General features: G+C 42.9%; 1 protein-coding gene across 4 annotated transcripts in view; it reads left to right on the top strand.

The window, feature by feature from the left end:
• The first annotated feature begins 964 nt into the window (after positions 1-964).
• UBR5 (ubiquitin protein ligase E3 component n-recognin 5) overlaps positions 965-16,155 on the top strand; it is a 137,576-nt gene continuing 122,385 nt past the window's right edge. For all 4 annotated transcript variants that reach the window (XM_047842410.1, XM_047842411.1, XM_047842409.1 and 1 more), the window contains exon 1: positions 965-1,070. In XM_047842410.1, the coding sequence (XP_047698366.1) occupies positions 1,009-1,070 (62 nt within the window). In that variant the 5' untranslated portion in view covers positions 965-1,008. The remainder of the gene's footprint in view (positions 1,071-16,155) is intronic.

Below are 16,155 nucleotides of genomic sequence, written 5' to 3'. Positions count from 1 at the left end.
TTCTCCAATAAAAAGCTGTGCATTTCTCGCCCCTTAACTGATTTTGCACTTCCACTTTAAATGTAATTGCAGATGAAGGACTGGAAACAACAAAAACCCCCTAAAGGTCCGCAGAATAATTAGGGCTGCCCGAGGGAAATCAGAGCGAGAAACGCAGGAGCCCCTCTTCCTCCCACCTCCCCGGGGACGCACACTTAGCCTCCCTCCCAGACTTCTTCCCCGCCCCAGCGGGCTCCCCTCCGCCTCCTCCTTCCCTAACACGTGCTCTCCGGAACACTCACTCGGGAGCTATCCCACCCCCCAGAGGGCTGGGCTCGGGGCCGAACGGACCAATCCGCACGCGCCTTACAGCGCCGTGGCCCGACAACGTTGAGCCGCCCAATCGAAAGGGCCTTACCGCCCGTTTCCCGGAGCCCCGCCCCCTCGCAGCCGTGCCCCCGCCCGCCGGTCTCCTCCCTCCACCTCCTCCTCCTCCCGTTCGCCCCTCCCCCGCCGCTCGGGAGCGGAGCCTGCGAGACGGAGAAACTGGGGCAGAAGTGAAGATGGCGGCGGCGGTGCTGGCGGCGGTGGTGGCGGCGGCTTCTCGCCAGTGACGCGCGGTGCGGGCTCATCTCCTTCCCCACCTCCCTAGTCCGGACCCCGTCCGCCGCCGGGACCACACCGTCCCCGCAGCCCGCAGCCCGTCCCTCTCCTCCCTCCCCAGTCGCCCCCTCTCCCGACGCCCGGTCGCCGGCGGCGGCGGCGCGCCCGGGTCCCGGCCGCCGGCCTCGCACTCCAGCGCGCTGTCGCCGCGGGAGCGGGTGGCGTGTTGATCCGCCCCGCCGGACCGCCGGGCGGCGGACACACGCCCGGCAGGGAGGCGGCGGCGGCCCCTGCGCATTTGCTTCCCTCCATTTGGGGACTGGGAGGCGGCGGCGGCAGTGGGTATTGGGGAGGGGAAGGGGGTTGGGGGGGGTGGGCGAGAGCGGGAGGGGGCCGTCCTCGGGAGGAGGACTGGAAGGAAGCACCATGACGTCCATCCATTTCGTGGTTCACCCGCTGCCGGGCACCGAGGACCAGCTCAATGACAGGTAATAGGGCCGGCGGGCTGGCGGGCGGGCGGGGGGAGGGGCGCCTCCCCGCCCTCCCCTCCCCCACGGGGCCGCGCCGCGGCGGGCGCCGGTATTTACGCGCAGGCCGGCCGGCTGGCGGGGGGGGTCTTCACTGCTCCCATCTAGGCCCCTTCCGGGGCAAACTTCTGGTCCCGGGGGCTCGGGGTCGCGGGGGGAGCTCGGTGTGGACGGTGCCCGCGGTGTAGACGGGAAAAGCGCGCTGCAACCTCTTCCCTCCCCCCCCCCCCCCCCGTCTCCCAACGAGGAGCCGCGTTTAACTCGGCGGAGATGGGGGGGCGGAATCCGGCTCCCGGGGGGGGGGGGCGGGCTGTAATTACCGCCCGGCCCAGGCCCGAGGAATCCATATTAGTCAAAGTTGAATTGAGACAGACAATGCGGATGGGGGATGGTGGAGGTAAAAAGAGAGGGAAGAGGAGAAGCGGGGCGAGGGGCCCCGGGGTAGACTGGGTTCGCCCGGGTCCCCGGGAACTGTGTCCGGTGGGGAGATCTGGACCTGCCAAGCCTAGAGATCCCGGGGGAGGGGGAGGCTGATTCCTGGCACATCGCGGGGGTTGGGGGTGGGGGGGTAAGCGCCATGATTATTGTTATTATTATTAAATTTGAGCTCCTGCAGTGAGGTTTGCCCGCCCCGGGAGGGGATGAATTCAGGCGGGGGTGGGGAAGTGGATTGGATTCCCTTTGCTCTCCTTCTTCAGAAACGGGTCTCGTAAGCTCCTTCTCCCAGCCCCTATGGTGCGAGCTTTTTTGTTTCCTTTTTTATTCTAATGATAGTGTTTTCCTGAGTTGTAATTTGACAGCTGAAAACCGTGCGTAGAGTCTAAGGAAAACTCTTACGTTTGCAGTTCGCAATGCTGCTTTCTTAAGCTGTAAATTTCTGGGATGGGTTGCTTTGGGTGGAGGAGGAATTATGATTTTTTTTTTTTTTTTTGTCTTTAATAAGAAGGCTGTTTTGGCTGTGTGGATTCCTCCCTTTGCCTCCTCCACCGTTCCCTGCCAGTTTAGGATATTGAATTGCAGGGCCACATGCTCTCAGGGAACTAAGATAAAGCAGGAAAAGTTCCTTCACTGTTGCAAAACAGAGACTCGGAGAAGGTTGAGGGAGGCCTCCATTAAAGTAAGTCTTAGAATTTAGGACTCTGATCTGATGATGGGCTGATAAATATGGGGCCAGAAAGTGGGGCATTTTAAGCTTCCCTCTCCCGCGATAATATAAGTTGTTTTCTACTTCTTTTGAGTATAAAAGGCCATTTGGACCCGAGTTTAGAAGTTAGGTATGATTTTTGCTAAGTGACTGGGTGACATAAGTTGCGTGAGGCCCTGTTTGTCGAGCCCTTCCCGGAGGGAGGAAGAGGCCTAACTTGCTAAGATACTGGCCTTGGTCTCCGAGTATCTATCCACCTCAGGTGCGGGGGACAGCTTCTCATCGGCAAGCTGGCCACTCAGTTTGTGGCACTGGGTTCAGATTTGTCTAATCTTTGCTGTAGCTATATTGTATTAACACGTTTGTGCAACTTTTGAAATCCTTTCTGAAAATATTAGCCATTTGGAGTTGTCACATAGTTCCTTTAAATACCGAAATAAGTTTTGTCATTTATTTTGACATTTTATGTGATCCTTACTCTGATTTTATTTCATTAGAGATAGAGATCTTTTTTAAGATTTTAACATAAGATTTTTTGGTAAATTTTGGAACCAGGCTGGTAGTGAGGATAGCTCTACTGTCATTCATAGAGCAAAGTTGATGGTGCTTGTAGTGTAACTTGGCTTGTGACTTAGAAAATTGAACCAAGCAGGAGAGAAGTAGGCCATGTTTTCTATATTAGTCCTGCTTTATGTATACCAAGAATCCTGACTAGCTTACTCAGTTCACTGTGCATGCCAAAACCTATTTTGCAGTTGTCTTGGGCACTTTGATTCATTTTTGAGCATTCCTTTTGCTTCAGCTTGTCTGAGAAATTTCCAAGTAATGTATCCTTTTTAAAGCTACCTTTTTTTTTTTTTTTTTTTTTCCATTCCTGGGGTAAACAAGTAGTCTTGTTTTTGATTCCTGTAATGTCAGTATACAATATTAAGAATATTTAGGTCATCTTGAGTTTTCATTTCATGAAATAGAAGTGGATTTGATTTAGTTTATAAAATGTGTGCATCGAGGTGGCAGATAATTTGACAAATAGGAAACTGTCATCCGTAAAATTTGGGGGACATAGTTGTGTCTGGTAGCAGTAAAGAATGGTTTGTTGAGATTTGCGAGGACAGCATTTGAGACAGGCATGCCCTCTTGATGTAGCTGACTTAGGATGGAGCTGTTCTGTGTCTCCCCTTCTAAAGGAAGGATCCTTTTTGTATGCCTAGTTGCAGAGTAATAGGACCAGACTATTGCTGCATTGCTTGAGAAACATCTGTTTACAAAACAAACTGGCCTTCTGGAGTCTTTTAACTGGAATCAGAAGCTCAGGATGTTTTCATCTTTAGATAAAATCTTTACCAAGATTGAGTAAGTTTTGGTAGTAGAAAAGAGTGTACTACTCTAGCTTGACTTTTATATGAGAAATGTTGTCTGTAACAAATGAAGTGATAAATGATAGTTTTGGATGAAAAATAAGTAGACTTTATTCTGTATATGAAAAGCAGTAAGATTGGACAGGGAGTGTGATACTGCAAATAAATTGCTGAGTTAAAACGTATGGGGCCTCAAAACATCAATATTTCCTTCTCCAAATAAGTTTTCTTTAGAAAATAGCCACATCCTGTTAAAAATAAAATATTCTGTTCAGTGTAATGGTGTGATGTATCAAATATCTAAAAGGTACTTAGCATAAAAAAAAAGTGTGCTTTTTTTCTTTGCCTTTTCAAAACGCTGATTCTTTAATAGTCTTTGTATATCGGGTTAAAATCTTTGATTATTGCCCTGGGACACCAAATAATGAATGTAGTTGGTGAATATGGGTGGGGGTGGCTAGGGCAGAGAAGAGGAATTCAGAGAGCCTGGGATGTTGGTTGTGGTTTCCAGAGTGATTACAAGGTTCCTGGTGCTGAGTGGCTGGCCCTATGCAAATATTCACTGTTGAATTGAAACCATCCCTGCTCATATACTTTTGTGACATTTTGATTTTCTCTCTAGTGAATTTCTTGAGTTAGTGCTATGTTCCTGCTTAAGTCATTGTTTCAGAGAAACAGCAAAGGGATACCAAGAACATGGTTCTGCTGTGGAGACCGAGGGAAGGGCTGGAAATGCCTGCTCACTAAGATCTCCCTAAGTGCCAAAAAAGTCCCATAGACTGGTCTTTCACTAATGAGTTGAGAAAACAGGCCCAGAGATTCGAAGAATTTATCCAAGGGCACACAGTGGGCTACTGACAGATGAGGTCCACATGACGGGTCTTTTTTTTTTTTTTTTTTTAAAGTCCAGGTCTCTTTCCACTTTTCCACATAGCCTATGTTCTGGGATATTCCTGCCTTCTGAGGTACTGCAGCCTTAGAACAGGCATCTGTCTTAGAGTTTTGATTTCCCCTTCCTCTCAAGTCCTCCTTTCACTTACGCCTTTTGTCAGGTGGCTGACCCTCTTAACCCTTTTCTAGAACTAGCCTAAGAGGCCTTTTTAAGGTGATGTGGGTATGCCATGACTTGTCCCTGTCCTGAATTAATCCTCAGGATGTAGGTTCGTTACAATAGGAACCAGTTCTCATTGTTTGTCTCTGCGGAATTTTCCTGTGAGCTTTGCTTTTTTGGCATTGTAATGTGTTGTGCAATCAAACAGTCTTGGTTGAGATTGTCATATCAAAAGGGTTTTTCTTTAAGGAGCTTCCCCTTCAGGGGCTGTCAGGCTGCCAGGTAAGATAATACAGAGAGGAGTTTGAAATGTGGAATTCTTAAATCTGGGTTTGTTTCAGCCAGGCTACTTAACATGGGTGGGTGAGTCATTTAACCACTTAGAACCTTACTCCCTTGTGTCTCCCTCTGCCGCCAGCACCTCAGTCTCTAAATCAGGCATAGTACCCATCTCAGGGTTGGTGAGAAACAGCTGAGATAGTGGGTAGGAAAACAATTATAATGTAGGTTCTGTGGAAAATTTGAAGAGATGGTTACTTTTAACTACTTCTGTGTGTCGTCTGAATTTCACATAGAAAAGCAGGAAATCAAAGGGATTGCTCTAGAATGTCCTTAGCATTGATACAAAATCCAGACCCTTCGTCTTAGATCGCTGTTTCTCAGCTGGATGCCGTTTTGCCTCCCCGGGGTATATCTGGCAGTGTTTGGCGATACTTTTGATTGTCACCGCTGGGGCATTGCTACTGGCCTCTAGTGGGTAGAGGCCAGAGACGCTGCTAAACGTCGCGCAGTGCACAGTACAGCTCCCACACCAAAGACTTACCCTGGCCCAAATTCTAGTTGTGCTGAGGTTAAGAAATTCTGTCCTCGATTATCTTGAATACATGTAGAGGTAAAAATAAATAGAAATGACTTTTGTGAAGAAAAATCCCAGCAACGCAGTTGTTAGTCTTATAATGTGACTATTTACAATTAAAATGAAAAAGTCAGTTCCTTGGTAACACTAGCCAGATTTCAAGTGCTCTGTAACCACATGTAGCTAGTGGCCACCCTATAGGACAGTGCAGATACATATCTGTGCCTTTATCACTGAAAGTTGGCTTGGACAACAGTGAAGTAGAAAGTGCTTTTTTGCACAGGCCATTGGCATTTAGTAAGTGGTCCTGATTTTCATTAGGAACTGTTGGGTTTTAAAGACTCAGGGTATTCTTGCCCTCTCAGTAGGAGCTTGAAAATGTGCCAGGGGTTACATGGAGGTGAACGAAGGTTGTGATGGGCAGATGTCATAATGGTCGAAAGCTGTCTGAAATTTCAGTACGCTACACCAAAAAACACAAGTATTAGTCTGTGTGGGATAGAGCATCACATCACCAGACCAGAGGGGAAGCTCACTGTTTATTTATTGATCGATTATTGAGATTGTTACCCAGACACAGTAATACTAGAGGACTGTGCTGGGGAAGTACATGCAAGTTTAACTGAAATGATTAAATGAAGTTGATTAAGGAAAGTAAGATAAAGACAGTGTATGAAATAGCCAAACAAAGTATTGAAAATCAAAACATGCAGTGGCAAACCAATTTTATAAATCAAGAAATCAGTGACTAAATCGCAGGCTTAGGAGTAAACAGACACACTTGCGAAGGAAATTACACAGTACACGGAAGTGCAACTGGGAATAATGGGGTGAATTTTAAGAGAGATCAGGCTTTTCCCCTAGCAATTAGGTTATTTAGGAAATAGTTTCTGAAGGAAAGTTGGATCACTGAAGGCTGTGTCAGATTGCACTTGAGTAGGGGCGCCTGGCTGGCTCAGTCTATAGAGTAAGCGACTCTTGATCTCAGGGTTGTAAATTTGAGCCCCACATTGGATGTAGCGATTACTTAAAACAATAAAATATTTAAAAAAAAATTACGCTTCAGTAGATACTATGGGGTGTATTGAAGGAAGCAGCTTTATATTGCGGGAGGATTTACTTACGTCTTCTTGCCCCCATTTTTATCATATCTACTTCTAATTAAGAAACTCCAGTTGTGGTCTGTATTTCTGTCATTTTGCCACCTTGGCATCCTTAGTAAATGAAAACGGCCTCTCTTAGCTCTGTGTGATTGTGAATTGTTGATTGATTATTATACTTGATTTTTAACTTTTTCTCTGAAAATTATTTTTAATCTTCGTATTATGGAGAATTTCAAGCATATACAGAAGTAGAGGCAATAGGATGATGAACACACGTGTATAACAGTTATCACATAATCTTAGCACTTGCCAAATCCGTGGCCAGTTTGGTTTCAACACTCTCTCCATCAGATAATTTAATCGATAATATCTTCAGTATGAATCTCAAAGATGAAGGCTTTAAAATTTTTTTTAATGTTCATTTATTTTTGAGAGAGAGAGAGAGAGAGAGAGATAGAGCACAAGCAGGGAACGGCAACAGCATCTGAAAGCAGGCTCCAGGCTCTGAGCTGTCCACACAGAGCCCCATGTGGGGCTTGAACTCAGGAGCCTTGAGATCATGACCTGAGCTGAAGTCGGAACCTTAACCACTGAGCCAGCCAGGTGCCCCTCAAAGATGAAGGCTTTAAAAACACCCACACCCCGAAAACAATTCCTTAATATTAAAATTCAATTTGTTTAGATTTTTCTATTGGCACATAAATGCTTCTTTTTCTTTTTTTAAAAGTTTATTCATTTAGAGAGAGAGCGCAAGTCGGGGAGGGTCAGAGAAAAGGGGAGACAGAATCCCAAGCATGCTCTGCAACATTGGTGCAGAGCCCGATGTGGGGCTTGAACTCCCGAGCTCTGAGATCATGATCTGAGATCAAGAGTCCGATGTTTAATCGACTGCGCCACCCAGGTGCCCCATAAATGCTTGTTTTTCATTGACAGTTTTACACGATAAAACTGAATGGGTTGTAACAAGTTACAATATTTGACATTTTTTGTAAAGATTTTATTTTTAATAAAATTTACTTAAATTTTTATTTAAGTACTTAAACTCGAACTCACAGCCCCAAGATCAAGAGTCACATGCCCCACCGACTAAGCCAGCCATGCGCTCCAAACTTTGACATTTTTAAGAATAAGACAATATTTGTGTGGATTGTAGCCTTAGAAGGAGGGGTAGTATCACACTGGGAATCTTAAGGTTCCTTGTAGCTTGATGCTGGCACTTCATAACCTCCCGTGGTAGCATTGTATTAGCAGTCACTCGTAATGGTTATGTAATGAGATTCTTGAAATTAAACTTGAGCGATTTTCTGCAGGGCACACTGAGGAATAATATTAAGTCATGTGGAACTTTGCAATGTTCTTCTAAGTTAATGTATAGAAGTGAGACTTAATAAGTTGAACTTGGCTATAAGAAATTATTCTGTTTCATATTTCATATTATTTCATACTTCTTGACTGAATCAATGTTGTGGTTATAAACCTCTTGAAAATGAGAATTATGGTGAGTTCTTAGATAACTGTTTTGTGACAGTCTCATTGTTTTTTCAGGATATTAAATAAGGTGTTAAATTTTAATGTTATTTTAAGGGTAAAGAAGACACATTTGTCTTGCCTGTGTGGCAAAAGTAATGTTATTTGTTTAGTTTCTGATGGTATCATTTACCTTAATGAAGTGCTTTCAACCTTCTCTACTTTTAACTTGTAAATTGGCTTTATTGAAGTATAACTGACATACAGTATAACTCACCCATTTGAAATGTGCAGTTTGATGAGTTTCGACAAAGGTTTACAGCTGTGTAACCACCATAATCAAGAAAATGGAACATTTCCATCACCCCAAAAAGTTCCCTAGTGCCCCTTTGCATTCTTAGTCCCCTGTCTTGTTCCCACCCATGAAAAATGCTGTTCTATATTCTCTAACTGTAATTTTGCCTTCTTTAGAATTTTGTAGAAATGGAATAGTGTGTGGCATCTTCTGTTTAGCTCATGTAGCCTGTAGTAGTTTTTTTCCTTTTGTATTAGTGGTAGTATTTCATTGTTTGGATGTGCCACAGTTTCACAAATCTGTTTTTTTGCTGGTGTAAATTTGGGTTGCTTTCAGTTTCTGCCTCTTTCTTAGTTTTTATTTATTTATTGTAAAAAATTGTTGTAAAAAACATTGTTGCAGAAGATATGGAAAATATAGAAAATCAGTGTAAAAAGTCTAATAGTGGAGAGCCTGGATGGCTCAGTTGGTTAAGCGTCTGACTCTTGATTTTGGCTCATGTGGGATTGAGCCCCGAGTTGGGTTCCGTGCTATCAGTAGAGAGCTATTAGCTATCCTTGCTTGGGATTCTCTCTTTCTCGTCTCTCTTTCTTTGCATTGGTAGATCAATGGTGCTACCAGTGTTAACATTTTGGTGGCTTTCTAGTCTCTTTTTCTGTACATAGAGATTTTTGTTTATTTTTATAAAGTTGTAATCATCCTGGGTAAAAATTTTATGTACTTGAAGTTTTTTTGACTTTAGTATGTTAAAATATTTTTCATACAAGAAAGCTAGTTATTGTAAGAAACCTACATCTCCTTCCTTTCTTTCTTTCTTTCTTTCTTTCTTTCTTTCTTTCTTTCTTTCTTTCTTTCCCTCCCTTCCTTCCTTCCTTCCTTCCTTCCTTCCTTCCTTCTTCATGCCCAGCATGGGGCCCAATATGGGGCTTGAACTCATGACCCTGAGATCAAGACCTGAGCTGAGATCAAGAGTCAGATGTTTAACTGACTGAGTCATCCAGGCACCCTAAATCTACATTGTTCTTACAGCAAGTTTGTGTGTTAATTAAAAAAATACTTGTCTATATAAAACGATGATATTTTACAATCCATTAGTATTGATGGTATTCTAGATTGCATATAGAGCTATGACAGTGGGAGATAAGTCCAGTGTAGGGAGCACTGTGGATTGAATGAATAGATAGATTTTTATTTCCTTCCCTATCAGTTCAGGCTCCATTTTTTTGTGATTCAGAAGAAAAAGTATTGAGATCTACCATTTTAAAAAACTGGATCTGCTCCAGCATGAGTCTGCTGTTTCACAATTCAGGTGACAAGGTGTTCCAGATCTTTATGTGAACTCAGATACTAGATCTTCCTCACAGATGATCGAAACTCCAGAGATGGCCTGTGTGTGAGCGGCTCGAGACCTCTTACTTGTGGGCGTGGTGGAGATTCATTTAAGATGTTTTGTGACAGTCTGCTAGCTTTGATGTGAGAAGTGGGGGATGACTGATGTTTTAAGCCTTAAGAAAAGGCCAGATTTAAGATTAGGAAGTTAATAGGAAGACCATTAAGAAAGCAGAGACAGTATGGTAGGGTTATTTTAATATCTAAATTAGGAAAACAGAGTTCTCTATGGGGCTTTGTGGGGAGAGGTATTGGGCTTTTGCAGCTCAATGTCTGTTTTCTTATTTTGTAAGAATGGCTTGTTTTTTGTCCAGAAGTAATTTGAACTAGTACATAAATTGCTCTGTATCCTCATCTGCACGTAGGAAATCTATTTTGTCTTTAAAGGAAGCATCAAGTGATTGGTCTTAAATTGTAAACTAAGCAGGTTTAAACATTTTCTTAGCATGCTTGTGTTTCTAGTGGTGTTTAACCTGAAGTCTTCATCTCCTGTCAGAAATCCCATAAGTGATTGTGTTTTCCTTCTTATCAGGTGTTCTGATTATTATGTGTAGATGGAGAGTAAGGGAGGGGCAGTGATGCTGTGGACAGCGTGCTCTTTCCTTTCCGCGGTTCCTCTTCGGGGAGGAAGTATAGGAACTACTTTTTCTTTGCCTCCTGCAGTCACCAGCAAGGGATGAATCCAAATTACGGCCACATGTTCCTCCTGATTCCTTGTTAGGTTTCTGTCACTTCTGAAGGGACACAAAACCAGGACCGGGTGTCTTCCCCTGGGCAGGTTGGCAGCCCAAGGTCTATAGGTCAGAGATGACGTGTGGGCTGATTTACTTGGCAACAGCTGCTCATCTTTCTGCCACTCCAGAGAGCTGGAGGCTACTGAAGAATGCACACAGCACCTGCATCCAGACACAGGAGTCGTATGTGCTTGGCAGTCACCCCATATCATTCCAGAATGTTTCTGGTTTCACAAAACTCTTTTGAGTGGAGGGGCTAGGGTATTTTTTTTTTTTTTTCTTTTTCATTTTTTTCTCTAGGACCTCTTGACTCCTTAGAAGACTCTTTGGAAATGTAAAAAGCTTTTTCAGTTTTCATGAAGATTTGATCATTTGATGAATTCTGGGACATTCTTGAGGGGTGATAGCATGTGTTTTTTGGGTGTGGTTTTTTTTTTTAATGATTTTTTTTTTTTTTGAGATGGAGTTTTTCTGACAACATTGAATTTTTATAAGAGTAACATAACCAAATTGTAGTAAGAACATTTGTGGCTTTTCTGAGTAAGTAGTGTTTTTCATAGTGTCTAAGTGGACCACCATCATCAGGAGCACAAAAGCTTAAGGATTACTGTATGAAAGGCTCCTGCTCACATTCCTTTGTATTTAAATTAAAATAACTGATGACAGCCGTCAGAGCTCTGCTTGCCTAGCCCTTACTGCCTGCAGCCTTCCTTTCCCCCTCGGACTACTGCTGCTATAGCTATTGCTTGAGAGTAAGGTATTATCCTGCTCCTCAACATTAGAGTAAATTGGTTTTTTTTTCTACAAATGAAATTTTTAAAAAGTTTGAGTACAGTTATACACATATTAGGTCCTCCCTACAACTATAAGACACCCGAGAGGGTAGCTTTAGGAAAACAAAAACACATGTCAATACTCATAGGGTTACAGTTCAGTGCGGAGAGTGAACCTGGTCCGGACCACTAGCAGACTTGGAAAGACTGGTAGGAGAGGTAGTCGAAGTTTAGCCTGTGCAAATATTTGCCCTGTGTTGCCAGCACAGAGTTTGACCATGGTATTAGATTGGTCTTCCTTGTTCCGTAAATGTTTGTGTGCTTCTCACCTTCAAACATTGTGCTAACCAAGGAGTAGGTTTCCCTTGGTGCAACAACTGTGATTTATTTGTTGCACCGACCCTTTTTGGAACTTTTGGGATGAGAAGCAGTTGGAACATTTTCTGGCTTATTGGGCAAGTTTGGAGAATAGTGAGGTGATAGATGAGTGGGCCCAGGGAGTGGCATCAGGTGACTGCCATGTATTTTTTTTAACTGTTTACTTTGAAATAATTATAGACTCACAAGTAGTTGCAAAAATAGTGCAGAGGGCCTGTGTCCCCATAACCTGGCTTACCCGAATGGTAACATCTTGATCGTATCAAGTATTTTTGACATCCTTGCAAACTATTAGAGATTTAAAGGAGCATTTTCCTCATATTTTTGAAAATTGCTTATTTCTCTGCTAAGATAGCATAGATTAGAAGACATAAATTTAGAGAAGATTTGGTATTCTTAGTTGATTTTGAATTGATGAGATATATTCTAGGTAGTGATTAAGTTTTTAGTCAGTCTTTGACATGATGGTGAGTGGAATATAAATTGGTAGTCAGTGGTCAGGGATTTGTTTTTGTTTTGTATCTGACACTTAATTGGCAGTGTGACCATGAATCAGTGATACAACTTTTTTTTTTTTTTTTTTTTTGTAAAGTGAGTGGATTAGGCCAGATCATGTAGATTTTCTCCACTCAGTGTCTGTGCTGTTAGGATGTGGTAGGGAAAAGGGTTTTTGTATTGTAGAAAGGCTAAGAGGGAGAAGGACGTGTGTCTATGGTTGTCTATGATTTCTTTCTCTTAAATTTCATTGATGAATGGAAAAATGAACAAAGAAAGTGGGAAAATAGGGTTTACTCTTTTACTTAATTTGTCAACTAAATTATATACATTGGGATACAAAGATGATGGCCTCTACCCTCATGGGGCATTCATTTTATAGGAGAGGCAAACATGTAATGGAGAATTCAGTGCTACTGGATGGTATAAATGACAGGGAAGAAGGACCTGATGATTAAACCTGATGCTTACAAATGGCTTTGAAATCGCTTTGAAGGCAAAGTTGCAGGGTGTGGACCCTGGTTCATCCTCTTATTTCTGTTCTCTTGAGCCTAATGAATTTTCTTTTAGAGACATGGAAGATACTGCCAGTAACCAGGGTTCATCATAGGTGCCTGTATTTGATATTGATAGAGTTTTAATAGTAGTTCAGAACTCTTCTGCTGTGTGAGAGTGGTTTACATATAGACAGTGGTTTTTTCCTTTGCTTTTGGTTTGTAAAAGATACTGTCCAGGGATAAGATAAGAAGATGTGATTCAGGGGTGTGTGAAAACAGGTTGCTTTGTTGGAGTTGACTAGGAGGGGAGGGGGCATACTTGAACAGCTTACGTAGAGGGTCTGTACTCCTTTGTGCTCATCCATGGTGCACAGGTTGAGATTGACCCTGTGACCACCTTGAAAACTGCCAGGAGAGCAGTGTCATAGCACAGAAACCCTTAAATGTGAGACTGAGTGTCCTCAGATTCCTTGATTGTTATTGTCTTCATTTAAAATACCCAATTTCAGGGGTGCCTGAGTGGTTTAGTCGGTTGAGTGTCCGACTTAGGCTCAGGTCATGATCTCGCTGGTCCCGAGTTCGAGCCCCAGGTTGGGCTCTGTGCTGACAGCTCAGAGCCTGGAGCCTGTTTCAGATTCTGTGTCTCCCTCTCTCTCTCTTCCCCTCCCCCACTCATGCTCTGTCCCTCTCTCAAAAATAAAAACATTTAAAAAATAAAATACCCAATTTCATATAGTGCTCTGCCAATGAATATGCCAGGATTATTTATGGTTATAGATATTCATGGGATAGAACTATTTTAATGGATATGGAATTTCATATCTGATTTAAGACCCCAAGGTGAGACAAAATAGTCAAAAATACATATCTAGGAAAAAAAAACAAAAATACATATCCAGGGGCTGGCTGGGTCAGTAGAGTATCCAACTCTTGATCTCGGGGTCATGAGTTCAAGCCCCACGTTGGGTATGGAGATTACTTAAATAGAATTGCATATCTGAATTTATTTATTTATTTATTTTTTCAACGTTTTTATGTATTTTTGGGACAGAGAGAGACAGAGCATGAACGGGGGAGGGGCAGAGAGAGAGGGAGACACAGAATCGGAAACAGGCTCCAGGCTCTGAGCCATCAGCCCAGAGCCTGACGCAGGGCTCAAACTCACGGACCGCGAGATCGTGACCCGGCTGAAGTCGGACGCTTAACCGACTGCGCCACCCAGGCGCCCCCTGAATTTATTTTTAAATATTTATTTTTGAGAGAGACAGCATGAGTGGGGGAGGGTCAGAGAGAAAGAGGGATGGAGGGAGGGAGACATAGAATCCTAAGCAGGTTCCAAGCTCTGAGCTGTCAGCATAGAGCCTGATGTGGGGCTTGAACTCATGAAATGTGAGATCATGACCTGAACTGGAGTCAGACACTTAGCCCATTGAGCCACCCAGGTGCCCCTTACATATCTGAATTTAGATGTGTGTGTTTAATTCTTTAAGTTTTGTACTAAGTTTTTATCTTCAGAAGGTTTGTTCTGTGATACTGACATTATCATGTATTCAAATTCGTACAGAATTTGAGAGTGTTACTGTGTACCTGAAAGACTTTGTGTACCATAGATGGGTCCTGATGGGACAGTTGTGAGAACTAAAAAGCCACTGGACTCAGCGTTAGGAGGCTTGGTCCTTCTTCTAACCAGTTGTGTAATCTTGGGCAAGTCATTTCCCTGCAATGAGGCTTAGTTTACTCATTCGTAAGATGGGGGGATGTGTTTGATGTCTGAAGGTTCATTTCAGCTCTGAATCTGTGGGACTGTAGGCCTGTGGATACTGTTTTATGAGCCATAATTGATGTATATTGCTCAGCTTTGCCACTTTAAGATTTGATTTTTATTTCCTGCCGCAGACCTCATGTGCCCTTTTGTCCTCATTCTGATAAGTATGTAAAAGCAGTGGACATTCTAAACCCAGCCCAACTCTTCTGAGTCTTTTTAAAAAACTTTATAAATTGCTAGGGTCGATGTATTTAACTTGATGTGAATGAATTTAGTGCAGTTATATTATCTTTTAATTATACTTCCCGTATAAACTTAATGGGGAAGTTTACATGTGTGGCAAAAACTTACTTGAAATGAGGTATGATAAAGCAAAAGTGCATTGACAGTGTAACACCTCCTGGGGTTGGGAGTGTGTGCTCGCCTTTGATTTCCAGTGAAATGAGACTGTTCTCTTTGCAAGGCTATTTAGTAGGTTCTCGTACTGTCAGGTGCTTGTCGGGGATTCATGTTCTGTTTTTTAGGATGCCTATTGTCATTCTGTATATTAGGCTATAATAGTTGATCCTAGCTTTTTAGCTCTAGTCACTTTAAGTGTACTTGACATTGCTGAAATGTTCAAAATTTTATATCAAGGAGTATTTTAGAATTTTCATATTTTATAGCCGAGGAAATTGAGGGCTGGAGTGCCCGCGTGATGAGTTAAGTGGCAAGGACTAAACTCTGCATTAATTCAGTTTTATTTCTTTTTTCTTTTTGGGATGTGCATGGGAAGTTACTTGCTTTTCTCATACGTATTTACTACTATATATAAGTGCAATTAAATATTAACATACACACTTTGTTTACACACACGTACCATTAAGACAGCAAATTTGGGGGTCTTGTGCTACTTTTCAGTTCTAGTCTTGGTGCTACAGTGGTGGAGCTTAGTCTGTGGGAAAGACAGGCCATTACAGGGCAGTGTGAGTACAGCGAAACAGGTTTGGGCTTCTTCACCATAGGCACATAGCGTGATCTTGTGAAGAAGGAAAGCTTGCCAGAAGAAGTGGTTAAAGGGAAGATCAGGATTTTGAATAGTAGGAGGTAGGCTGAGAGGCTGGTGCTGAGGGCATGATGCAGGGCCCGATGTTGAGGACTGGAAGAGCTTTGTAGGCAGAAAGAACTACATGTGTGAAGACCCAGCGGTGAGAGAGGGCAGTACATTGGAGGAACTGTAGGAAGCCCGGAATGCTTTGAGCAGTGAGTACATGGGGTTTCATGTCATTTGAGTAGTTTTCTTGTAGAAAGGGATGCAGTGTTAACTGTCTTCAAAAATGAGGTTGGTATTATCATGAAAAACATTGTTTGATTGTGCTAGGTCATATGCTGGCTGTGAGTTGTTAATTTAGCAGGTTAGGGTTAGCAACTGAACCAGTGAAGTGAAGGGTGTGAATTTTCCATCCCAGTTTAGGCCAGTTACTTGATTTCATGACTACAAATAGCATCCTTCACCTGTGTCCAGCCTAGTTGTTGGTATTTGTTATTGTTAATGAGGAGAAGCCAGCTTAGATGGATGGTTCAGTTCAGATGCTTCTTTGCTGTTGGGAAAACGCTGCAAATTCTACAGATGGGTTAGTAGTATCAGTTAGATGAGTAATAATGCAGTTTTCTAAGAGAGGAAACAGTCTATGATCTTAACCATGTTAAGAACAAAAGTTTCATAAGAAGTGCTGAAGGAAAATGACAGTGCACTTGTCTT

Source organism: Prionailurus viverrinus, chromosome F2, assembly GCF_022837055.1.
Source record: "Prionailurus viverrinus isolate Anna chromosome F2, UM_Priviv_1.0, whole genome shotgun sequence".
Taxonomy (NCBI): Eukaryota; Metazoa; Chordata; class Mammalia; order Carnivora; family Felidae; genus Prionailurus; species Prionailurus viverrinus.
The sequence above is the reverse complement of the archived record's forward strand: the minus strand, read 5'-3'. Positions and strand labels throughout refer to the sequence as shown.